This window comes from Acartia tonsa, chromosome 15, assembly GCF_053477335.1.
Source record: "Acartia tonsa isolate MP-2025a chromosome 15, ASM5347733v1, whole genome shotgun sequence".
NCBI classification, from domain to species: domain Eukaryota; kingdom Metazoa; phylum Arthropoda; class Copepoda; order Calanoida; family Acartiidae; genus Acartia; species Acartia tonsa.
The window spans coordinates 8,584,893-8,611,189 of NC_137274.1; the positions used below are offsets into that span (position 1 = coordinate 8,584,893).

General features: G+C 33.2%; 3 protein-coding genes across 4 annotated transcripts in view; 1 reads left to right on the forward strand and 2 right to left on the reverse strand.

Annotated features, from left to right (window-relative positions):
- Positions 1-598, reverse strand: part of LOC145306744 (OCIA domain-containing protein 1-like) — a 369,294-nt gene extending 368,696 nt beyond the window's left edge. Inside the window, exon 1 of the mRNA XM_080149036.1 lies at positions 562-598. The gene's annotated coding sequence lies outside the window, so the exon portion shown is untranslated. The remainder of the gene's footprint in view (positions 1-561) is intronic.
- Positions 1-599, reverse strand: part of LOC145306743 (uncharacterized) — a 53,514-nt gene extending 52,915 nt beyond the window's left edge. For both annotated transcript variants that reach the window (XM_080149035.1, XM_080149034.1), the window contains exon 1: positions 561-599. The gene's annotated coding sequence lies outside the window, so the exon portion shown is untranslated. The remainder of the gene's footprint in view (positions 1-560) is intronic.
- Positions 600-9,149: 8,550 nt separating this feature from the next.
- The window catches only part of LOC145307596 (uncharacterized), a 30,824-nt gene continuing 13,676 nt past the window's right edge, over positions 9,150-26,297 (forward strand). The window contains exons 1-15 of the mRNA XM_080150050.1: positions 9,150-9,187; positions 11,264-11,339; positions 12,187-12,246; positions 13,732-13,837; positions 14,631-14,726; positions 17,259-17,374; positions 18,024-18,113; positions 18,661-18,716; positions 19,573-19,667; positions 21,227-21,396; positions 22,331-22,402; positions 23,046-23,137; positions 24,348-24,420; positions 25,213-25,259; positions 25,802-25,859. Coding sequence (XP_080006176.1) covers positions 12,193-12,246; positions 13,732-13,837; positions 14,631-14,726; positions 17,259-17,374; positions 18,024-18,113; positions 18,661-18,716; positions 19,573-19,667; positions 21,227-21,396; positions 22,331-22,402; positions 23,046-23,137; positions 24,348-24,420; positions 25,213-25,259; positions 25,802-25,859 — 1,125 coding nt within the window. The 5' untranslated portion in view covers positions 9,150-9,187; positions 11,264-11,339; positions 12,187-12,192. The remainder of the gene's footprint in view (positions 9,188-11,263; positions 11,340-12,186; positions 12,247-13,731; positions 13,838-14,630; positions 14,727-17,258; positions 17,375-18,023; positions 18,114-18,660; positions 18,717-19,572; positions 19,668-21,226; positions 21,397-22,330; positions 22,403-23,045; positions 23,138-24,347; positions 24,421-25,212; positions 25,260-25,801; positions 25,860-26,297) is intronic.

The following is a 26,297-nucleotide window of genomic DNA, read 5'->3' on the forward strand; positions in this document are numbered from 1 at the left end:
ATGATGACTATTTTGGTGGTGCATAATTGATTGCTAATTACTGTTATACAAAATTTTTATGTTGTAACTTATGCTTGCAATCAAAATTGTTAAATGCACGTAATGCAACTATCCCTTTTATGAAAATCCGGCGCCGTTTGTCTGCTGACATCAGGCTGCGGCGGTTGGCAGCTGTAGCTGTGTTTAGTGCCCTAGGCAAATGGGGATAGATATCACTGATTTTGGCCTACCTATTCTATTGACGTCATAGTAGAGGAAAAGAGAAAGAGAAGGGGGAAAGAAACCCCCTAGAAAAGAGTTGGGTATAGGGCTTTTTCTGACATCAATAGAATAGGTAGGCCAAAAGCAGTGACATCTATCCACATTTTGCTAGGGCACTATAGACATCTACCTGGCAGCTTTCAAGCACAGCTGCTGCTGCTAATATTTATGTTTTAAGATTTTTAATATAATCTTTATAATTAAATAAATATAAACATTACATTTTCTGAAAACATTTATAAATTAGTAACTACTGCTGCTTCATAACGAAATATATTTCAAAGAAAAAAAATCTTCATTATCTCTTGTAGAAGTGAATCAAGCAATATTAGCTTGGTTGTTCTTCTAGCTTAAAAAATAATCTTTATTTTACCTTGGTTAATTCTTATTACATTATCATTTTTCAGAAAAAGAACTAAAATTTAATCTTAACTTTAACGGATTTTTTGCCTTAAATTTGACGGATTTTTTTTTACAAATTTAATACAAAAAATATTTATCAAATGGAATAAACTTACTTTTTAAAAGCCAAGGATTTTTATAATTAGGGTTGGTCAGTACGTCCGTCTGTAAAGGATAGCTTTTATCGTTAATTTAGGAATGTTAAAATTGACCTATTAATATCCAACGTTGATTTCTGTAACAAAAACTCTAATTTAAAAAATTATTGAACACTTTTGACAACAAATTTAATTATGCTTTAAGTCTTCTATTTATCTGATTTTTAGAATAATGATTCTTAAGACAACAAGGCACAATATTATAATTATTTTTTTAAGGGGGGGGGGGTGTTCATTGAGATTTTAGATGTACCCTCCCCAAACTTAAATAAACCTTCCCAGGACCTATGAGAAGCTACCCTGTTAAGATGAACCCAATCGGTTCAGCGGTTAGCAAGATCCTTCGGTACAAACATACAAACACATTACTTTTATATAATACTAGCGGCTGCGCCTCTAGCATGTAGTGACTTTATATTTAAAGAGCTTAAAACGATCTTATGGAATAAATATATAGATAAAATAGCCTAAACCCTGATCTACATCTTGAGCTACAGACAAAAAAACCATACTACTTTATATAATAGGATTGATACAGTTAGTGGTATTTATAAAATTAATTAAAGGGATAATTCTAAATGTCGTCATATTTTAGCTCGCAATAGAATTAATCAAAATATTTTTGTTTATTAAAACGACCGTTTGAAATAGAAAAAGAGAAAAATCTCGCTAACTGCTGAACCGATATAGTTCTCCTAGGTACCACCACTACACTAAGAGAAATCACACCTAGAAAAAAATGACCCCCCCCCCCCTCCCCCTAAAAGAATAAAAAGATTAAACTAACGAATATAAACACAGAATAAGAAAACTTAATAAGAAAATATTAATTTAAAAGTATAGATAAAATTGTTCATAAACTTTTTCAAAATTTAGTCAATTTTAATATTTTGTTCAAGGAAATACAAACATTCTGGAACTTGATTATAGTGATGATTTGCTTAAACTATTGTATCTTGTTGTCTCAAGAATCATTGTTCCAAAAATCAGATGAATAGAATAATTATATCATACAAAAATTGTTGTCCAAAAATTTAATGATAGGCATGTCTTAAATAGACGTACGGACTTTGTGGTAAAGATTATGGAGTCTTTACCCTTTTTAAATTGTACCTAATTGTTAAAGTATTCATCATCCAAAGTCTTAAATACATAAAGTCTTAAATTCTACGCCCTCAGAAGGCCTCTGGGGGCCCTTGAGGAGGGGGGAGTTGAATCTCAAAACCTAGTTTTAAAATTTAGATTTGTTTTTGAAAAGTAAAAAAAAAATATTTTTGGGGGAAGGGAGGGGTTAAAAACCCCCCAACCCAATTTTTTTGGAGGGGGTATTTTTTCCAGGGGCGATTTTTCTTGGGAGGGTGGTGTTACCCTCCCCCCTAAAAAATTATGAACCTTCCCGGGACCTTTGAGAAGCTACCCTGTTAAGGAGAATCTGATCGGTTCAGCGGTTAGCGAGATCCTTTGGTACAAACACACATACAAACATCCTTATTTTATTATAAGGATGACATCTAAACATCCGTTCTTTAACTCACCTTGTGCGTTTGTTCATCAAGGTTTTTTTCCTTTCTCATTTTTTTTGTTCACCATTATTTTTTTCTTATTTTTGCCTCTCTCTTTCTCTTTTTATCTCCTTATCTCTCCCTCTTTATCTCCTTATCTCTCTCTCTCATTCTCTCTCTCTCTCTTTCTTTCTATCTATCTCTTTCTCTTTCTCTACATATATCTCTATCTATCATTATAAGAGAAAATATTGTACAAGACACACACACACACACACTCACACACACACACACACACACCCACACCCACACACACACACACACACACACACACACACACACACACACACACTAACATACACACACACACACACACACACACACACAAACAAATAAATACAGACACTCATACTTAGAGGATAAGAGTTCAAGCCTTAAATATTTTATTTTACAAGGACAACTGTCACCAAAATAACAATAACCAGTATCTATCTATCAATCTATATATCTATCTATCTTTTTTTCTATCTTTCTATCCATCCATCTAAATATCTACATATATATATCAATCTATCAATATATCTAATCAACTATTTTATCATTTATAAGAAGATAGTTAATCCTTTAACAAAAAATTTGAAAAAATAAATAAACTGTGGTATAGATAATCTCCATCCGTCTATCTTAAATAAGAGATAAGAAAATTATGTTTCTCCCAAAATGTTTCAGACAGTTGGACATACATCCAAAGGGACCTTTTGATTTTAGAGTAGCTTTGCTACTAAAATTCATTTCATTCTCCTATCAGGAATTATAAGAAGCTGTTTTTATTTTTATTTTTAAGTAATAGACTTTGTATATGTTTGTTTGTTTGTGTGTGTATGTATGTCTGTGTGTGTGTGTGTGTGTTTTTAGCCTGTCAGAATTTCATGCTGTTATCATATGAACATAGAAGAACATAAGGTGTATCCACATAATGGGTAAAGGTTTGACAGGGTGGGTTTGCTAGAGTTTATGTGTGTGTGTGTGTGTGTGTGTGTGTGTGTGTGTGGGTGTGTGTGTGTGTGTGTGGGTGTGTGTGTGTAAGTCTGTGTAAGGCAGCTTTAGCCCAGCTGATGGCTGACTGCAGGGTGGAGTACAGATCCCCTCGGAAGGGGGGGAGGAAAGAGCCCCGCGGGGGGAGGGTTCTACTTAGCATCTTTACCTAAACATTCATCCCCCTAAAAAACGCCCCCACCCCCAAAATTTCCTCCTCCTTACAGGGATAATGGACTAAGACAATGGATGATAAAATAATCAAAAAAATATGCCTTTAGTAGCTTTTGATAAAATTAGGGAGAGGATGTAAGGATTGAAGATTAATTTTACAATAATGTCCCTCCCCCCCCCCCCCCTCCATTGATCTTCTTACTTATTTGGAGAACTGTATCTAACTGTAAAAACCGCGAAAAAAATAGTTTAGCATTAGATTGGTTAGATATTTTGGGGTTATCTTACCTTACTTTACATGGTAGGGGCGGGATTCTCCTTTGGTTTTTAAGTTACCAGCGGTTTCGCCCCTAGCCTCTAGGGACTTTGCCCCAAAAAAAGTGTATTCTTCACATCTTCTATTACCTACCCAGCAGAAAAAAAAATGTGAATGGATCGCAAATTTTCACGAATAAATGGCGAATTCACAAAATTCGTAAAAATTTGGGGTGGGGGATTTTTTTTTGAGGGGGTTGGGGGTGTCCCATACTTCAACATAATAGCATAAAAACACCACAGGACCAGTTGGTATATTCCGTGAAGAGTAGAATCCGCTCGGTTCAGTGGTTACCGAGATCTTAAGGGATAGATGGACGGACGGACAGACATCATTCTACTTTGTCTTATAGATAATCTAGAGAAACCAAAGCATCATCGCCGTGTAATGCGATATTCTAACACCCAATTAAGGATATTAGGTTAAGTAACATCAAACAGACAATCACCCCTTTGATTGCAGGACCTTTGTCCGAGAAGTCCTAACAGTGCATGGTAATTAATTGCGCCTTTTTATGGGTCAAGGCTTTCTCCCTACTCTAAATATTTATGTCACGCATCAAACATAGCAGCAGTAGGAACCATTTTCAGTTTGAACCTCTCACATATGAGCAGATGTGTTGAGCCATGGTCGATTGTTTGGGGGGGGGGGGGGGGTAGTGTTAGCTCTTAAAATTATTCTATTCTAGCACTAGTCGCCAGAAGGAAAAAGCAGTTTTTTGAAACAGGCTCTCTGAGATTATTACAGATTCTGATATATACATATATAGACTAATGAATAATGCAAAAAACGAAATCAAAAGCGTTCCTTCTTAGGATCCGGGAAAAAGATTTTAGCTATTTTTAACCTAAAATTCACATTGGCAAAAATATACAGACATTTTAAACATGTCATTGCTCAGCACCTAGAAGTGGTAGAAAAATGCTATGCATACCATTGGAAAGCTGATAACGTCTATTTTTCCTATTGGTATAAAATGTTTTTGTACTATTATTACTTTTTGAGCTATCCTCTAAAGTATACACAAGTTTTAAAATTGCATTTTTCCTTAGAATTTTAAGTTTGATACCTGTTACACAAACCTTTCAAAAATCTTATAATAAAAAAAATATGATAATATATAATATAATAAAACATTATTAATTTATATGGATATATTTGTATATTTTGGGTACTTTTAATTTTAGCTTAATTAAAAATTGTCTTTGAAATGTGTATAGTTTGTAGTAAGAACCAAGGAGGAAGGGGGGAAATTTATACACTTATAGGCAATGAAATTCAGTATAAATTTTGCCTTGTATGTTTTTGTGCTTTTTGTTATAGTCATTAACCTGATTCTTTTTGTAAAATCTCTTATATGATATAATCTACCAGCAAATCTTTGAAAATTGAATTTTGGCACTTTCCTTCTAGGTGCTATTGGGGTAAAACAGCCCCCAAAACACTAAAATCTAAAGTCTGAGCTTATTTTTGGAGATATCAAGCTTATTTTTTTAATGTAAACTTTTTTTACAGAATTAAGCTAAGTAATAACTAAAGATTTCATTTTGGTACTTTCCTTCTTGGGGCTAGAAGGTTATAACATCCCCCAAAACACTAAAACTATAAGTTATGAGCCTTTTTTTAAAGATATCAAGATGATTTTTAAAAAATGTAAAACTTATTCTCATTTTGGCACTTTCCTTCTCGGGGCGAGTGGAGTAAAACACTCCCTAAAACATTAATATCTAGATTTTGCCCTGGCTTTTTAGACTTGTTGTTATAGTTATTTTATGATTCTAATTTAGAATTTTCTTATATGATTAGATCTATCTGTAAAACTTTAAAAAATTTTAGGGGCTTGTGGGGTAAAAAAGCCTCTAAAACACAAAAATGAAAAATTATAAGCTATGTGATTATTTGAAGATATCAAACTAGTTTTTTTTAATATAAACATATTTCACATAATTGAATTATTAGCTATTTCAGATTTCAATTCCTTCCAGAGTCTAGTGGGGTAAAACTCTAAATACAAAAATTATTAGTTTTTAACTTATTTTCAAAGATATCATGTGGAACTTTAATAAAAACATATTTCACAAATTAGGAAAAAATAATTTAGTCCTTGAAAGAAAGTGCCTAATTGAAATCTAATAATTATTTAGTTCAGTTATTTGAAAAAAAGTTTTCATTAACAACATCAGCCTAATATTTTTAAATTTAAGCCCAGAACTTAAAGTTTTAGTTGTTTTGGGGGCAGACTCCACAAGCCCCTAAAACCTAGAAGGAAAGTGCCAAAACTTAAGGCTTACTGGTATATCTAATCATATAAGATATTTTACAAAAATAATCAGGTTGATAACTATAACAACAAGCCCAAACATCTATATAAGTTCCTATAAGTGTATAAACTCCCCCCCCCCCATTATAACCTAATTATTGGGGGGTCTTTCACCCCACTAGTCCCTATAAAGAGAGTGTTAAAATGAAATCTTTAATTGCCACTTAGCTCAATTATGTGAAAAAATTTACATTAAAAGTTTACATTAAAGGCTAAAATTTTAGTGTTTTGGGGAGTGTTCTACCCCACTAGCCCCAAATAGAAAAGTGCCAAAATAAAATAATTATGGCTACTTGGCTCAATTATGCAAAAAAAAGCTTGATATCTAAAAGAATAAGCCCAGAACTTAAAGTTTTAATAGTTTTAAGGGCAGTTCTACCCCACTAACCCCTTGAAGGAAAATGCCAAACATAAGGTTTACTGGTATATTTAATAATATAAGAGATTTTACAAAAAGAATCAGGTTAATGACTGTGACAAAAAGCACAAAAACATACAAAGCAAAATTTTATACTGAATTTCATTGCCTATAAGTGTGTAAATTTTCCCCCTTCCTCCTTGGTTTTCTATAAACTATACACATTTCAAAGGCAACTTTTAATTAAGCTAAAATTAAAAGTATCAAACTTGAAATTCAAGAAAAAACTGCATTTTTAAAACTTGTGTATACTTCAGAGGATAGCTCAAAAACTAATAATAGTACAAAAACATTATATACTAATATGAAAACTAGAGGTTATAAGCTTTCCAATGGTATGCGTAGCATTTTTCTACCACTTCTGGGTGCTGAGTAATAACATGTTTAAAATATATGTATATTTTTTGCAGGCTTGCCAATGAGAATTTTAGGTTAAATATAGCTAAAATCTTTTTCCAGGATTTTCTCCCAAGAAGGAACGCTTTTGATTTCGTTTTTTGCATTTTTCATTAGTCTATATATGTATATATTAGAATCTGTAATAATCTCAGAGAGCCTGTTTAAAAAAACTGCTTTTTCCTTCCGGCAACCAGTGTCTAGGGGAGAGGTGACATACAAATGTGTTTCATAATTTTTTAAATCAACTTTAGATATTTACCTGGATTTTGAATGGCTCCTAATGCCGCCAGGATTAATGGATCAAAAAAAAAATTGTCAGAAAAAGTTAAAATGAAAGCCAAAAAAGGGGGTTGGGTATTTACCCCCCCCCCCCCCAGCTTCTGTATTTCTGTTAGTTAATGGTTAGGTAAGATAGATAACTGGAAGGTATCAGGGGGTGAGGTAATTTTGGGGTATTCATTGCTCTAGTCCCCAAAGATTTAAAATAACATTTCCTAGTGTGTTGCATCAACAACTTTGGGAACTTTTGTTGAATTTTGATTGATTGGTTTATTAAATGTTTCAACCACTAATTGTAATCTACAGAAGGGGGCAATTTTGTGTATCACCATTAATTTATCAGCCATAGTCTTATCCCTTTAGATTCCTGCATAATAATATGAAAAGATGTGATATTAAAAAATGGCTAAAGCCAAAAATTTACAGTTTTTTGTGAACACCAAAAAAGCCTCTGTTACAGCCTCTCCCATAATAGACCCCCCTTTTCTTACACCAAACTCCCCCCCCCTCCTCCCACAAATTTATCTTAGAGAATGAGAGAGGGAGGAGGGAGTAGGTGAGGGAGAGAGGGAGGTAAACGGAGGCCCTTCATCCCAGGGAGATATATCAAAGAGAGAGAGATATATATGTAGAGGGAGATGGAGAGTGAGGGAGGGAGGGAGAGAGAGAGAGAGAGAGAGTGAGATTTGCCTCTAGTGGATAAGGCTATTGTATGTAACTCTGTTAAAGATAAAATAATACATTTTATTATAATGTTATTATGTGAAGAAAAAAAATGTATAAAAAGTGATATTTTGATTTAATGAAAAGGATAATTTTTTTGTGGCGTAATATTTTTTGGGAAATAATTATTTTTACAGAGCAAAATGTTTAGTTAAATATTAAAAATAATAAAAAGTTACAGTCTAACTGGAAGTTAAAACACTTTTTTGAGTAGTTTCGCTTCAATATTAACAAAAAACCGGGAGGGAGGGGACATTCGGCTGTTTATTACACTGGTACCCAAAGTATTATAATAATGTTCTCTTATTCATTTGGTAAAAAACTTTGGGGACTATTTTTAATTGGTTGGATCATTAAGTTGAGTGTTTTACTTTTTCAACTTTTGCAATCTACATAAGGAATAATTTTGTGTATAATTATTGGGGATGTACATCAATTTATCGGCCATTGTCTTATCCCTTTAGATCCCAGATAAAAACACCTTTTCCTATATTTATTTATTTATTTACAGATAATATTAGATTTTAGTGTTTTTTTAGTTATAAAGATGATGATATAATTAAAGTGAAAATTTAGTGAAAAAATAAACAGTTTTAGTATGAGTAGGAAAATACTTTTAATGGTGAATTAAACATTTTTTTCTCAAATTTTTCGAAAACCCAGGAAATTAGCCATATAAATATAGCCTAAAACCAGCCAATATAAAGCTTCTTAATCAATTCAGTAGTTAGTTAGATTGTAATAGCCAAACCCCTCAAAAAATAACTTTAATGATACTAGCGGAAACGCCCCTAGAGGCCTCTAGGGGCACTTGAGGATAGGAAATAGACCTCCCAACATTTTATTTTACGTTTAAAACCCTTTAAAAATTGGGGGGGGGGTCTTTTTTTCTAGGGGCAATTTATCTTGGTAGGGTGATGGTACCCTCCCCAAAAATAGTTAGAAACCTTTCTGGGACCTTTGAGAAGCTACACTTTGAAGGAGAACCATATCGGTTCAGCGGTTAGCGAGATCTTTCAGGACACACAGACAGACAGACACAGATTCTTATTTTTTATATAAGAATGCGTATATCCTATAGGGTTTTAAGCTATTTTTTGTGTTGGTGGGGGGGGGGGGGGCTCAATAAAATAATATATATATTATATATGGCTTTTTTTATAGAAGGAAAAATATTTATATATAAATCAAATTTGTTAGGTAATTAGAATTGATTTAATATTATTACAACTTATTTTTTTACATAAACGCAGGACTAAGACAATGGCCGATAAACTGATGTACATCCCCAATTATAACGCACAAAATTTATCCTTCTGTAGATTAAAATTAATGGTTGAAACATTCGAACGTAATAAACCAAACAATCAAATTTGAGTAAAAGTCCCCAAATACGTTAAGCCAACGGATAAGAAAACGTTATTATAAAACTTTGGGGACTAGTGTAATAAACAGCCCATTGCCCCCTCTCTCTGTGCAAATACCCCTATTTAAAAGCGCAGCTTATTCTATAATTAGGGTCCAGCCGGCCATACGCTCGCTGTTTTCGTTATTTTATCCATGTTGGAATTGTCTTATCAATTATAAACTTTGAATGGTGATTCCTGTAATATTTAGGTTAGAAAAGTAAAATAGAAAGTGTAACAAATCCAAAACTGTTACCAAAAAGCCCATTGAAAACATATTTTTACTTTTTTTTTGCAACCTACATATCCTTAAACAGAATCCTGTATTTAAGCAATTTTGCAACAAATTTATATATAATTTTGTTTAGTCTTATAGATTAATATTCTGCTTATATGAATTGGTCGTTTATCTTGTAGCCGTATACGCCAGTGAGAGGGGGGGGGGGGACTATGGGCTGTTTATTAAACTAGTCCCTAAAGTTTTATAATTAACGTTTTCTTATACGTTGGCTTAACATCTTTGGGGACTTTATTTATTAAGTAGAGTGTTTAAACGCTTCAACCACTAATATTAATCTAGAGAAGGGGTAATTTTGTGTATCATCATTGGAGATGTACATCAATTTATAGGCAATTGTCTTATCCCTTTAGATCACTATGTAGTTTTTTTTTTGGTTAAATTAATCGAGAGTTTTCGGCAAAATTGTTTTCGTGAAAAATCCTCCAAAATCACATAAAAAATCTGCAAAAATTAAAAAAAAACTCTTATGTGAATAACCCTTCTATGATTTTCAAAATTTTTGTAGATTTTTTTATGTTATTTTGAAGGATTTTTCACGAAAACAATTTTGCCTCACTAAACGATTAGTGAGGCAAATTGTTTTTAAGAATCCAACTCTGCTTAGATACGAATCTACAATCCTTATAATAAAGTAACAGGATGTCTTTTTGTCTGTCTGTGTGTATCGAAGGATCTAGCTAACCGCTGAACCGATAAGGTTACCCCTTTACAGCGAAGCTTCTCATAGTTTCTGGGAAGGTTTAATAGTTATTTCTCGCATCGTATTATAAACAGATTGCCGCGGATATAGAATGTACAATTATAAGATTAAAGCCAGTTTTTTTAGCCCCGAGGTGCCGAAGGCAAGGGCTAAAAAAACTGGTTTTAATCTTATGATTGTACATTTTTATATTCGTAGAAAGCTGGATATAAAACGATGCTAGACATAGTTTTTTCGTATGGATGAGAACCGGTTCCTATCCACCAGATTCGAATGAATACGAGAAAACTATTTATGGGAAAGGTACACAAACCCTATATTAATTTGAAAAAATATTTATTTTTAAAATTCAAAATGGGGGTACGACTTCCATCCTACCCCCTCTCCCAACTTCAGTGTGCCTCTAGGGGCGTAATTGCTAGTCTATAAATAACGTAGCAATAAATATAAACAATTAATATTTTAAACAATATTTATTATATGGGAGGGGGGAGTTGTGATATGGGAAGTAAACACCCTTTACACCTCCTCTCCCTTGGACGTCTCTAAAGATGTTATAAAACTGTGGGTACTATAGTGTAATATACCAGAAAGAGAGGGGACAATGGGTGGGCAGTTTATTACACAAGTCCCCGAAGTTTTATAGTAAAGTTTTTTTATTCGTTGGCTTAACAAATTGAGTGTTGCGTGTTCAAACGCTTCAACCAATAATTGCAATCTACAGAAGAGGTAGTTTTGTGTATTAAAATTGGGGATGTACATCAATTAAAATTAAAATTGGGGATTTACATCAATTAGTCGGCCATTGACTTATCCCTTTAGGTAATTTAGTTGTAGTTTACTTAAAAATCAATTCAATTTTTCAACAGATTATAGAGATATAGAAAGAAAACAAAAAAACTGGTTAAAACCGGTTTGAACAGACCATTATCCTCATATTCGCCCCAGGGACGTACAGCCAACAACATTTAATTGTAGAATAGCTTCGCTACAAAGAAAACAAAAGTTAATTTGGATAAACTTTAATTTACTTCATCATTGCATTAGTCAATAGTGCTATTCTCTGATGATTTTTTTTGGTGAAAATGCCTCTCAACCTACAGAATCCAATATACAACTTATTTTGTCTTTTGGTTAGTTGGTCATAATAGAGATAAAACATACATTTACTGTGAAGATTTCGTGATTTTCTATTATTTATCTCATATTCTCTCTTTTTTTATATAACTCTCTTTGTCTATTTGTCCATCGATGATTTTTTTGTGCGCTTTGTTACTTTTTATGTGCAAAATCTTCTAGTTTTGTAAAAAAAAAATATTTTGGATCTTTGTATGTTGTGCATAATAATCAGCTACACTGCGACTTTTTAGGGCTAAGACATTCCCCTATCCCTTATAATTTTCAAACATATGACATGGACCATTTTTAAGTATTTAGTTATGACACGGTATGCTCAAAAGTTGCATCTGGTTATTACATACACTTTACATTGTCTTATCCCTGATATGAACATTTAGTGAAGTGGGCATATGTAGACAATCCTTGTTTAATTTGGTGTGGCCAATTTTATTATATTCTCTTTATTGGGTTAACCTACAGAAGCCCCGCCTCACTTACCCAGTAAAAGAATTAAAAGTTAACATTTTGGAATTCCCATCAATTAAAGGGTAAATTATTTAGGTTTTAACTTAAACCAGGGGTGTATATTTTGCATGGTTGACCCTTCTAACGGGCGGGGGAATAAAAATGTAATAAATGTAAAATGGCGCTTTTGATGTTGTTGGCTTCTACGCAGGATATGGCACGGGGTCATCTGGTTCACTCACAATCATGTCAGCATGATACTCGTAATAGGAAATACATCAATCAATCAATCTGTCTATTATAAATCTATCAATTATCAATCTATATATCTAATTAAACGGGGTTTTTTTATTTTAGTTTTACACGGACATCTGAAGAAAGCAAAAATGCTTTAAATAATATTTAATATTTAAGTAAATATGAAAAATTCATATTTAATCTTTATTTTATTCTCCACATTCTGAATTGAGTACTATCTGGTAACAGTTTTGGTGCCTTCACTTGCTATCTATCAATCTATATATCTATCTATTTATCTATCTATTTATCTATCTATCAATCCATATATCTATTTATTTATTTATCTATAGATTAATTATCTATTATTTTCTTTTGATCTTTCTGTCTACTGGAATCTTTTCATTTATTGGTCAATCTATCACTCATCCTATTAATCACTCAACATAATTTCTATTTAATATCTATTAATGTATCAGTCAATCTATTAATTATCTATCTTCATATTTTCAATTGTAATTAACTCTCAACTATCTATATATCTATCAATATCATTTGTTTCTACCTCTAAAGAAATCTACTTATATTTCTATCTATCAATCTGTCTATCAATCTAGTAATCTATCAATTTAGCAATATATCTATCTACCTTTCAATCTAGCACTCTAGCAATCTACAGGGTGTTTTTTTTAATAAGTTAAAAGTATTGCTTAATTTAACCCACTTGCCATTGACAGAAATTAATAATCTATATCTTAATTTCTTCATTGATGTGGGACATTTTGTATGAGAAAAAAATATTTGGCGATTTTCAACAAATTATGCCTTAAAACCGGTTTTTTCAAAGTACCTATTTTTGGAAGATTTTTGGATCATGACTAATTTAAAGAGTGTGCAAAAATGCGTACTTTTAAAAAAAATCAAATTGCGCGGCTTGTGTTAATAGTAGAAAAATGTTGCGCATACCGTTAGAATTGTCATAAACTCTAGTTTTTGGAAATATATGTAAAACATACAGGCTATATGTAGTATAGAAGCTACATTGGAAAATGTGAGAAATGTTGAAAATTTTAGGTAAGTTGGAACATTTTACCACGTAGATCCTAAACTATACGACGCACAGGAATAGTTCTTAAACACCTAAAAACTAGAGTTTATGACGATTCTAACGATATGCATAACATTTTTCTACTATTAACACAAGCCACGCTATTTGATTTTTAAAAATGTACGCATTTTTGCAAACCCTTTAAATTAGTCATGATCCAAAAAATCTTCAAAAATAGGTACTTTGGAAAAACCGGTTTTTAAGGCAGAATTTGTTGAAAATCGCCAAATATTTTTTTCTTATACAAAATGTCCCACATCAATGAAGAAATTAAGATATAGATTATTAATTTCTGTCAATGGCAAGTGGGTAAAATTAAGCAATACTTTTAACTTATTAAAAAAAACACCCTGTATCTATCTATTTATCAAACTATCTAACTAACTAATTGATTGATTGATTGTAAACAGACTTGGAAAGAGATTAATTACAATGAAGAAATCCCCATTCAAAGACTTTTTTCAGAAGATGGGCAACAAGCTCTCTTGCTCATGTGGACCTCTTAAAATTAAAGGTATTTATCATTCTATCTATCTATAGATCTATCTATCAATCTATCTATTGATTAATCTATCAATCCATCTATCGATCGATCTATCTATTGATCTATCTATCGATGGATCTATCTAACAATCTATCTTTCAACCTTTCTATCGATATATCTATTGATCTATCTATAAATCAATCTATCTATCAATCAATCTATCCCTCCATCTATCTATCAATCTATCTATTTATCAATCTATCTACCGATCTATCTTTTGATCTATCTATCTAACTATTCATCTATTATCTATTGATCTATCTATCAATTTATCTATCTATCTATCTAACGATCTATCTATCTATCGAACTATCTATCGAACTATCTATCAATCTATCTATCAATCAAGCTATCTATCAATCTATCTATCTATCAATCTATCAATCTATCAATCTATCAATCTATCAATCTATCAATCTATCAATCTATCAATCTATCAATCTATCAATCTATCAATCTATCAATCTATCAATCTATCAATCTATCAATCTATCAATCTATCAATCTATCAATCTATCAATCTATCAATCTATCAATCTATCAATCTATCAATCTATCAATCTATCAATCTATCAATCTATCAATCTATCTATCTATCTATCTATCTATCTATCTATCTATCTATCTATCTATCTATTTATCTATCTATCTATCTATCTATCTATCTATCTATCTATCTATCAATCTATCTATCTATCAATCTATCATTCTATCTATCTATCGATCTATCGATCTATATCTATCGATCTTTCTTTTAATCTAGGATATAGATTTGACGACCCATGGGCAACCAATACTAGATCTAGAAAAGATGCACATCTACTCCGGCTCTGGGCTGAAGTCTTCCATGTGACGACAGGTGAGAGGGACAATTATAGAGTTGCTATGCTTAATCATTATTTAAAAGTAACAGGATGTCTGTCTTTCTATGAATCTGGACAATTATAGAGTTGCTATGTTTAATGATTATTTAAAAGTAATAGGATTTCTGTCTGTCTGTTTGTATGGACAATCATAGAGTTGCTACGATTAATAGAATGTCAATTTGTCTATGAATCCGGATAATTTTGGAGTTACTACGCTAAATCATTATTTAAAAGTAACAGGGTGTCTGTCTTTCTATGAATCTGGACAATTATAGAGTTGCTACACTTGTTCATTATTTTAAAGTAACATGATGTCTACCTGTCTGTTATCTTGACAATCATAGAGTAACAGGATGTCTGTCTGTCTATTTATCTGGACAATCATAGAGTTGCTACACTTACTCAATACTTAAAAGTAATAGTTTGTCTGTCTGTCTCTTAGATAGTCTATACAATTATAGAGTTGCTACAATTAATCATTATTTAAAAGTAACTAGATGTATTTCTGTATGTGTGTGTATGTCTGTAGCCTAAGATATATCTAACCACTGAACAGATATGGTTCTCCTTCATAGTGAAGCTTTGTATAGGTCCAAGGGGAGGGGGAGAATCTCTACTCCCCTAGGAGAAATAAAAAAATACCTCCCTTTAAAAAAAAAACTTTTCCTCATAAAATTAATATGGAAAGTGGGGGGTTAAGTGCCCCTAGAGGCCTATGTTATATAGTATTCTTTTTAAATTACTAATTTGATTGCACGACCTTTGTCTGGAAGTCCTTACAAATTTTACTAAAACTAACTCGTAGTAGTCCAGAGGTGGATTCTTTAAAAAAATTTGCCCCACTTATCGCCTAATGGGGCAAAATTGTTTTCGTGAAAAATCCTCCAAAATCACATAAAATATCTGCAAAAACTAATAATAAAATCTTATGTTCATAACCCTTCTATGATTTTGTTTAATTTTTGTAGATTTTTAATGTGATGTTGGTGGATTTTTCACGTAAACAATTTTGCCCCACTAAGCGATTAGTGGGGCAAAAATTTTTTTAAGAATCCACCTCAGAGAGGGAGGGGACATTGTGCTGTTTATTACACTAGTCCTAAAGTTTTGGCTTGACAACTTTAAGGACTTTTGATTGGTTCAATGTTTAGTGTTCAAAGGTTTCATTCACTAATTTTAATTATACAGAAGAAATGATTTTTTGTGTCATCATTGGGGATTTACATCAATTTATCGGCCATTGTCTTATCCCTTTAGATCCCTGTACAGTAATCGAACTTATTCTTAAAGATCTTTGACATAATTATCAATAATTAATTATTGGGTGTTAATTAATTCGCTAATTATATTTCTAATTATCATTTTACGATTGAGGACGCTAATTTATGTATATTATTAATATATCCCTTTTTTATAGCTAAGCTTTTCTATAAGTACGGTCGGACCGTCCGTCCGGGACAGTTAGTCCTTTTCGTTAGTTTAGAGATGTTGGAATTGTCCTATCGATTTCAAACTTTGCATGATGATTCTTATAAAAGTTAAAAGGTATGATTAAGGAAGCGTACCAACTCTGTTATCGTTACCAGAATGTACGTACGTCCATATAAAACATGTTTATTTTTTTAATTTTTGACAACAAATTAGTATGTGATATAATTATCTTTTTTATCTGATTTTGGAATATTAATTCCTATTACAACAAGGTACAATGTCATTAGCGAAGCATCTTTATAATCAAGTCCTAAAAATGTAAACATGTCCTTAAACAGTATCCTGTATGGAAGCAGTTTTGCAAAAAATTAACCTACAATTTGTTTCAACTTATACATTTATATTCTGCTTATACAGTTCTGACACTCTACAAGTGTTAAAATTAGTTTGTCCTACCATTTCAGAGCTTTTATGAATGTTGTCATCCTTGTTATTAAACATTTTGAAAACATAAATTTTGTGCTATTAAGATGGGAATTAAATGTAAGAAATGTTTGACTTTCTCGTCGGTTAAGAAAGATAGATAGATAAATTTATTAGAAGCGTTAAAAGTGGTATCTTAAGCTGTTATGTCTGGTGCGTGATACTTTGATAAAAGTAGTGGGAATGCCTTGGCTTGTAAACATACATACTTATTACTAGGACAAAAGTTGTGCAAGCAAATGGTTGTTTGTCTGTTGATTTTCTATTGGTTATCTGTTGGTTGTCTGTTGGTTGTCTGTTGGTTGTCTGTTGGTTGTCTGTTAGTTGTCTGTTAGTTGCCTGATGGTTGTCTGTTGGTTGTCTGTTTTTTGTCTGTTGGTTGTTTGTTGGTTGTCTGTTGGTTGTTTGTTGGTTGTTTGTTGGTTGTCTGTTGGTTATCGTTTGGTTAAATGTTGGTTGTCTGTTGATTATCTATTGCTTATTGTTTGGTTTTATGTTGGTTGTTTATTGGTTGTCTGTTGGTTATCTCTTAACTGTCTGTTGGTTGTCTGTTGTTTTTCTGTTGGTTGTCTGTTGTTTTTTGCACATGCTGTGAGTTGTATATTGCCTAGGAGGAAGTGGAAGTGTGAAATGGCAGCAGATATCCGAGGATCTGGTCCCAGTCAACATTGCCTGTGTCTCAAACAATCCTCAGCTTGTCTTTCATATCACTGCTTACAATAGTCAGGTTAGTTGAACGGTCAGACTGACAGATAGACAGACGGATGGACATTGTACGAATGGACAAAACATGGACATGGACTATATATTGATAGACTAAAAGTTTTTCACTTTTTCCTCATGTAGAATAACATTATTGGTGGAAAAGTTTGGATACATTTACTTTATTAGATTACTATTGGCTATGCCTCTAGAGGCACTAGCGGCATGTGAAATTTTAATCCAGCTGTTTACTAAAAAATATTGAAGTGGAACTTGTTATGTATTTTTTGGGGGGATTTTTGATGATTTCTCTTGTGAGGATGGGGTTGCCTTCCCCAAAAATAGTTATAAATGGCCCAAGATCTATGAGAAGCTTCAACATAAAGGAAACCCACATTGGTTTAGTAGCTAGCAAGATCATTTAGTACAAACAGAAACTATAACATTCTGTTACTTTATTATAATGCATAAATTAAATCATACTGTTTATAATAGAGGAAGAAATTTTTAAATCCCTTATTACTGGGTAGCTGAAGCCGGGGCATCTGATATCTCACTTGTAACACTATTACTGGGTATCTTAAGCCGGGGTAACTGTTATCTCACTCTATTACTGGGCATCTGAGTCTGGGGCAACTGTTATCTCACTGTAACAGCACCAACAATTATTTCAGGTGGATAAAATCCTGGATGTGAGACTAACCCAGCCTGGCACCCGGATTGGTCAGGCAAGCGAGTGCTTTGTCTACTGGAAGGATCCAATAAGGATAGTAATTTTCTAGCACAGTCAGGGAGGGACATTGGACTGTTATTTACACTTGTACCCAAAGGTTTATAACCATGTTAGGTGCTTTTATTGTTCTCGAACTTTTCAATTTTGTTGATCATTATTGAGGATGTATACACATTTTTTGTCAATTGTCTTATCCCTTAAGATCTCTAAGCATACTATTATACCATTACCCATAATATGGAGATAGTTGATGACAATGTAGAGCCAGACCTTTATAGTAGGTCTAAAGTTAGGCCTGTTTATGGGCCAATACATTCACCAACTCTGACAATTGTTGTCACACATCTGACATATTAGCAGTAGGAACAATTTTTTTACAGGAAGTTTTTCTTTAGAAAGAGTGTTGGTTATAAACCTTCCAAAAACTTGAAATGCTCCATAGGAGAACCATATCAGTTTAGTATTTGAGTGAAATTCTTTGGTACAGACAGACACACACACAGAGATAGACATCATAATACTTCAATGAATGAATTTTGAAAATACCCCATTGATGCTAGAAAATTATTATTTAAATTAGAAATGATACTTGGGGACTCAACTTTACATCCCCTATAGATGCAAAACAATTCAAAGGAATTTTGAGTTTTTACATCATTTGATAAGTTAGTCTGTCAGTTAGTTCATCTAATGGCTGATCTATAAGTTGATCTTTTAGTTAATCTGTCAGTTAATCTGTAATTTGATTTGTCAGTTGATTTGTTAGTTGATCTATCAGTTAATCTATCAGTTGATCTATCAGTTGATCTATCAGTTGATCTATCAGTTGATCTATCAGTTGATCTTTCAGATGATCTTTCAGTTAATCTTTCAGTTAATCTTTCATTTGATATTTCAGTTGATCTGTCATTTGATTTATCAATGAATCTGTAAGTTGATCTTATAGTTGATCTTTAAGTTGATCTATAATATAAAATGTTAATTGATTTGTCAATTGGTCTGTCAGTTGATAGGTCATTTTATTTTTTAGTTGATCTAACAGTTGATTTGTCATTTGATCATTCAGTTGATCAGTCAGTTGATCAGTCAATTTATATGTCAATTGATTTGTTTATTGGTCTGTCAGTTTATCTGTAAGTTTATTTGTCAGTTAATCTTTCAGTGAATCTATCAGTTAAAATTTCGGTTGATTTGTTTGTTGATCTATCAGTTAATGCAATAGTTGATATTCCAGTTAATCTGTCAGTTAATTAGTCAGTTGAGTTGATCTATAGGTTAAAATGTTAGTTGATCTGTAAGTTGATCTGTTTATTGATCTATAAGTTGATCCGTCAGTTGATCTGTCCAGTTAATCTGTCAGTTAATTAGTCAGTTGAGTTTATCTATCAGTCAAAATGTTAGTTGATCTGTTTATTGATCTATAATTGATCTGTCAGGTGATCTTTCAGTTGATCTGTCAGTTTGTTTGAAAAAAAATCATTATTCCCCACAGAATGTTGCGACGGCCGACGTTCTGACTCAATGTCACGGGTTCGAGTCAAGGCCAGTTCTAGTAGATCAACTCCTATATCTCCTTCAAGATCAGGTACATATGTACAGACATTCTCTAGTTCTAGTAGATCTACTTATGTATATCAAGATTAGGTACATATGTACAGACATTCTCTATTTCTAGTAGATCTACTCATATATCTCTATCAAGATCAGGTACATATATACAGACTTTCTCTAGTTCTAGTAGATCTACTCCTATATCTCCTTCAAGATCAGGTACATATGTACAGACATTCTCTAGTTCTAGTAGATCTACTCCTATATCTCCTTCAAGATCAGGTACATATGTACAGACATTTTCTGGTTCTAGTAGATCTTATCAAATATCTCTATTAAGATTAGGTACATATATACAGACTTTCTCTAGTTCTAGTAGATCTACTCCTATTTCTACTTCAAGATCAGGTATATATGTACAGACATTCTCTTGTTCTAGTAGATCTACTCTTATATCTCCTTCAAGATCAGGTATAAATGTACAGACATTCTCTAGTTAGAGAAGATCTATTTATATATCTCTTTCAAGATCAGGTACATATGTACAGACATTCTCTATTTCTAGTAGATCTACTCCTATATCTCTTTCAAGATCAGGTACATATGTACATACATTTCTAGTTCTAGTAGATCTACTCATATATATCAAGATTAGGTACATTTGTACAGACATTCTATAGTTCTAGTACATCTACTTCTATATCTCTATCAAGATCAGGTACATATGTACAGACATTCTCTAGTTCTAGTAGATCTACTCCTATATCTCCTTCAAGATCAGGTACATATGTGCAGACATTCTCTAGTTCTAGTAGATCTACTTCTATATCTCTATCAAGATTAGGTACATATGTACAGACATTCTCTAGATCAGTAGATCTACTCCTATATATACTTCAAGATCAGGTACATATGTACAGAAATTCTATAGTTCTAGTAGATCTACTCATATATCTCCTTCAAGATCAGGTACAAATGTACAGACATTCTCTAGTTCTAGTAGATCTACTCCTATATCAACTTCAAGATCAGGTACATATGTACAGAAATTCTATAGTTCTAGTAGATCTACTCATATATCTCCTTCAAGATCAGGTACAAATGTACAGACATTCTCTAGTTCTAGTAGATCTACTCCTATATCAACTTCAAGATCAGGTACAAATGTACAGATTTTCTCTAGTTCTAGTAGATCTACTCCTATATATCTACAAGGAGGGGTTTGGATGAGAGGGAAGGGGGAGGGGTTAGTGGAAACTTTGCTTTTAATTTAATTTTTAAAAGTAATTTTGGGGGGTTATTTTTTCTCTTGGACCTTGAGAATCTTCACTGTAAAGGAGAACTTTATCGATCCAGTGGTAAGCGTGATCCTTTGGTACATACCATCAGACAGATACATATCCTGTTACTTGTATATAAGGATTTACAGTGTATTTTTTTGTAAGAAGACGCTGAAAGTCACTCAATGTGGCGTCATAAAAATGAGGGATTATCCATTAGGGGTTTTCTTTCACACTCTTCCTCTCCTTATCCCTCATTTTTATGATGTCAGAATTTTTTTTTTAACGACTTTCAGCGTCTTTTTTTGTAAAGGCGGTGGAACCGGAAGCGGTAGCGGTACCTCTGGCCGCGAGCCGCAGTGCACCTGTTCGCATCCCGCGGCTCCTACCACAACTGGCGGCGGTCAGCCGCAGCAGCTGAGCCGCGGGCAGCGGATGCTGAGAGAGTCGAGGTCACGAGCCGCTAGCAACTGTAGTGTTAATAGGGACGCCAAAGCTTTCACAATAAAAATAAACTCGTTCCCATTTTTTTCTCTATCTAAATCAAAATCTGTCTCTCTCTCTCTCTCTCTGTCTACCTGTCTATCTGTCTGTCTGTCCATATGTTCATATATCTGTCTGTCCTTATGTCCATCTGTCTGTATGTCTGTCTGTCCATATGTCCATCTGTCAGTATGTCTGTCTGTCTTTCCATCTATCAGTTTGTATGTCTGTCCGTCAATCTGTTCGTCTATCTGTCTGTCTGTCTGTCTATATGTCTGCTTGTCTCTCTGTCCATCTGTCTGTTCATATGTCCATCTGTCCGTTTGCCTGTCTATCTCTCTGTCTGTCTGCCAATATGTCTGTTTGTCTGTCTGTTAAACTGTATGTTTGTCAGTCCATCTGTCTGTCTGTCTGTCCATCTTTGATTGGTACAGGGTTAGAACAACTGCACAGACTAGTGGACAGACTGTCTGTCTGTCAGTCTGTCTGTCTTTTTATCTGTTTGTATGTCTGATTGTCTGTATGTATGTCTATCTTTCTATCTGTCTGTCTGTCTGTCTATCTATCTGTCAGTCCATCTTTAAGTCTGTACTTCTGTCTGTCTATCTGTGTATCTTTCTGTCTGTCTTTCTGTCTGTTTTTTTTGTCTGTCTGTCTGTCTGTCTTTTTGTCTGTCAGTCCATCTTTCTGTCTGTCTTTTTGTCTGTCTGTCTTTCTGTCTGGCTTTCTATCAGTCTGCAGTCTGTCTATTTGTTTTTCTATCTGTTTATTTTGCTTTCTCTCTGTCCAACTGTCAATCTGTCTGTCTATCAAAGCTTTGTTGATTGTTACAGAATTGGAACAACTGGCCAGACTAGTGGACAGACTGTCTGTCTGTCTGTCTATCTGTCTATCTATCTGTCTGTCTGTCTATCAAAGCTTTGTTGATTGTTACAGAATTGGAACAACTGGGCAGACTAGTGGACAGACTGGACAGGACAACCAGGACCATAGGAATAATCAACAGGTATTATATAAAACTTTAGTAGCTTCGCCCCAAGCCGTCTTTGTCTGTTTACGTCTATTAAAATTATTTTTTTAATGAATTTTGATAGATGAAATCAAAAAACCTAAATTTTACTCTAAACGATTTATTATACAATATTTATGAAGCAAAACACTCTAAAAGCTAAGAATTTTACCCCAAAATAAAAAAAAACCCCATGATCTGTAAAAGCTTTCTCAATTCATAGTAAAAAATAAATTTTAAAATCCCACAAAAAGTTATTTTGGGACCTATTTTTATTTTTAGCTCTGCAGTATGATTCGACTGGTGTCATGGTATATTTTTGATATACCTTTAAAGATAGGTTATAAGCAGTTAAAGCAACAGACACACAAAGAGACTAAGAGACATCCTGTTACTTTTATACAAGAATTATGCTTCTCGTATTCATTCTAAACCGATTAATATCCGGTGGATTAAAACCGGTTCTTATCAATATAAAACAATTATGTCTAGCAACGTACTAGATCCAGTTATGAATATAATAATGTACAATCATACGATGAAACCAGTTTTTTTAGCACGTGCCTTCGGCATCTCGGGACTATAATACTGGTTTTAATCTTTAATATTATAATATTAAGCGATAACTAACTATTTAAAGGTCGGAAACGGCGGTGACCGACGAAGCTTAACTGCCAGCGGCGGAAATGGACAACTGACAGCCAACGGTTCGGCGGGACATGGCGGGGAGCGGTAAGTTTTATTAATTTAGAAATGATTTGATTTTTATGTCTTAAATCTATCTCTATCTATCTATCTAGTAATCTGTCATTCTATTAATGATAATTAATATCTTTCTGTTTATCAGCTTCTAGCAATATTCAATTAATTTTTGTATCTAACAATTTATTTATTTAAAATTTTGAACAACTTTGCTTTTATAAAGTTCTTCATAAAACCACTCCTGAAGGGAGTTAATTAATGGCCATTTTTATCAGTTGCTTTGCTAAGGTCACGGAAATTCATCATTAAATAAATCATATATAGAGAGGTTTTATGAAAGACTTCAAAAAACAAAGTTGTTCAAAATTATAAATAAATAATCTTTTCTTGTCATGATTATGCGGTAACTCCTAGGGGATGAAAATTGAACTTAAAATTTTCAAATCTTTTTTTCTCAAAAAAACCGCTGAAATATTTTGGTTTCACCTGGAATCATTATGGTTTTATGTCTAATTTCACCATACATAGGTCCCAGAGCTCGGCACTTACTTTTGTCTTGATTTAATTGTATCAGTATATCTTTTTAAAAGCAAAGCTTTTCTATAATTAGGGTCGGTCCGTCCGTACGTCCGTCCGTCCGTCACGGATAGCTTTTTTCATTAATTTAGGCATCTTAGAATTGTCCTATCGATTTCAAATTTTGCATGGTGATTACTTTAGTAGTTATGTACGATTTAGAAAGCGTAGCAACTCTATAATCATTACCAAAATGTCCGTACGTTCATTTTAAACATGTTGACTTTTTGATTTTTTTAGCAAAAAAAATTTATGTGAACTAGTCATCTGATTGATCTGATTTTTGGTATATTGATTCTTGGGACAACAAAGAATAATGTACTAAGCGAAGCAACTATATAATCAAGTCCTAAAAATGTAAGTATGTCCATAAACATTGTCTTGAATCAAGCAGTTTTTTTCAACAAATTTACTTACATTTTTGCTTTGACCCCTATACATTTATATCATAATTATTCAGTTCTGGCACTATACAAGCGTTAATGTCCGTGTTTGTCCTACCGTTTCAGTGCTTCGCTTTTATGGATGTTGTCATCCTTGTTGTATATCTATTTAGCTTTTTCAATCAATCTACTCATCTATCTATCTATCTGTCCGTACATAAGCCCGTCCGTCCGTCCGTCAGTCAGTGACTAAACTGTTTACCTGACTTATTCCTATTAAGATCCAGTGGTTCTAGTAAGAGGAAGCCCCTGAGCACTACAGCCCCTAGTTCTCCAACCAAGGACAGCAGAAAGGCAATTCTTTATACAATTTGAGATCTCAGATTACGAGATGATATTAGTAGACTCCCCCCCCCCCCTCTAGTCGTTCTGAATTAGTTAGTTACGAGATAAATACGCCCCCCCCCCTTCCTCCCCACCCTCTTATATATCTAGCATTAATATAAACTCATTTAAACTCCCACCCATTTAAATTGCCATTAAGTCTTTCATTAGTTAAATGATTATTATCAAAAGCCCCCCCCCCCCAATATTAACATAGCCAAGTAGAAGAAAACAATTTAGTAGCAGACGAAATAAGTCATTGAAAAAGTGTGGGAGGTAGTTATCTGTATATTTATTTCTACTATTGATTTGTTGTAGAGGGAAAGAGAAAGGGAAGGGGGAAAGTAACCCCCGGGAAAAAGAGATGGGGTATATGGTTTTCCTGACGCAAATAGAATAGGTAGGCCAAAAGCAGTGACTAGGGCACTACAATATCCACGTATTCTATACACAGAAACAAACTCCCCCTCTCCTCGAAATTTGGTAAGCAGTAATAAAATGCCGTTTCATGAAGTCGTACGCGGTCAAACGCAATGTTGGAAGGCCGGTTGACGCAAATTTTAGATATCAGCGATTTGAGAAAAATTCATCTTTATATTATTTACAATTAAGTAACGTAAAAAACATCGCGAAAACTGAGATCTGAAATTTGCGTCACCCTTCCAACAATGCGTATAACCGCGCATGACATCAAGAAACGGCTTTTTTTTACCACAGACTTTCATGCAAATTTTTTTTGCGCATGTATTGTATAAACCTTAGGTTCAGTGTACCTGTATCACCCCGGAGCAGTTTGCATATCTACACAGGTATAGAGATAGATAGATAGATAGATAGATAGATAGATAGATAGATAGATAGATAGATAGATAGATAGATAGATAGATAGATAGATAGATAGATAGATAGATAGATAGATAGATAGATAGATAGATAGATAGATAGATAGATAGACAGACAGACAGACAGACAGACAGACAGACAGACAGACAGACAGATAGACAGACAGACAGACAGACAGGCATACAGACAGACACACAGAAAGAAAGATAGATAGATAGACAGACAGATAGATAGATCATATGGCCCATCTCGATATCAAAATTAAAATACTTATTTCAGTCAGCATATTAAAACACAATGACAGGACCAGAATATCTATGCATAGATATATTGTGTATATAGATTTTAAAAACTTTATTTATTTCTATAAAAAAGAAATTTATATATGTTACCTAGAGGCAGGATCAACGCAAACACAATGTACAAAGATTTATGACAATTATTATATATTATGTCTATTATCTGTCTGACTGCCACATTAAGATTTCTAAGGCTTTGTATTTCGCAGGTATCAGCACTCGTCGAGCAGAGAGGAACTTAGATCTAATTCTCGTGGCAGCAGGAATGTACAATGGAGAATTAATAGTTATTTCTCGCATCGTATTATAAACGGCTTTCCGCGGATATAGAATGTACAATTATAAGATTAAAACTAGTTTTTAGCCCCGAAGTGCCGAAGGCACCGGCTAAAAAAACTGGTTTTAATCATATGATTGTACACTTTTATATTTTTAGAAAGCTAGACATAGTTTTTTCGTATGGATGAGAACCGGTTCCCATCCACCGGATTTGAATGAATACGAGAAATAATATTACGTCGATACAAAAAGTACATAATAACATGGAATTGATACAAAGAGTATGTACTATTATGTTAGATAATTAATACAAAGAGTACTTGTTATCAATTCATTAGACAAATAAAAAGAGTACATTTTAAAATGGATCTAGTTCAGTTCACTGTGAAATGTTCCTAGTAACAATTATCTATAAAAATCTATAAA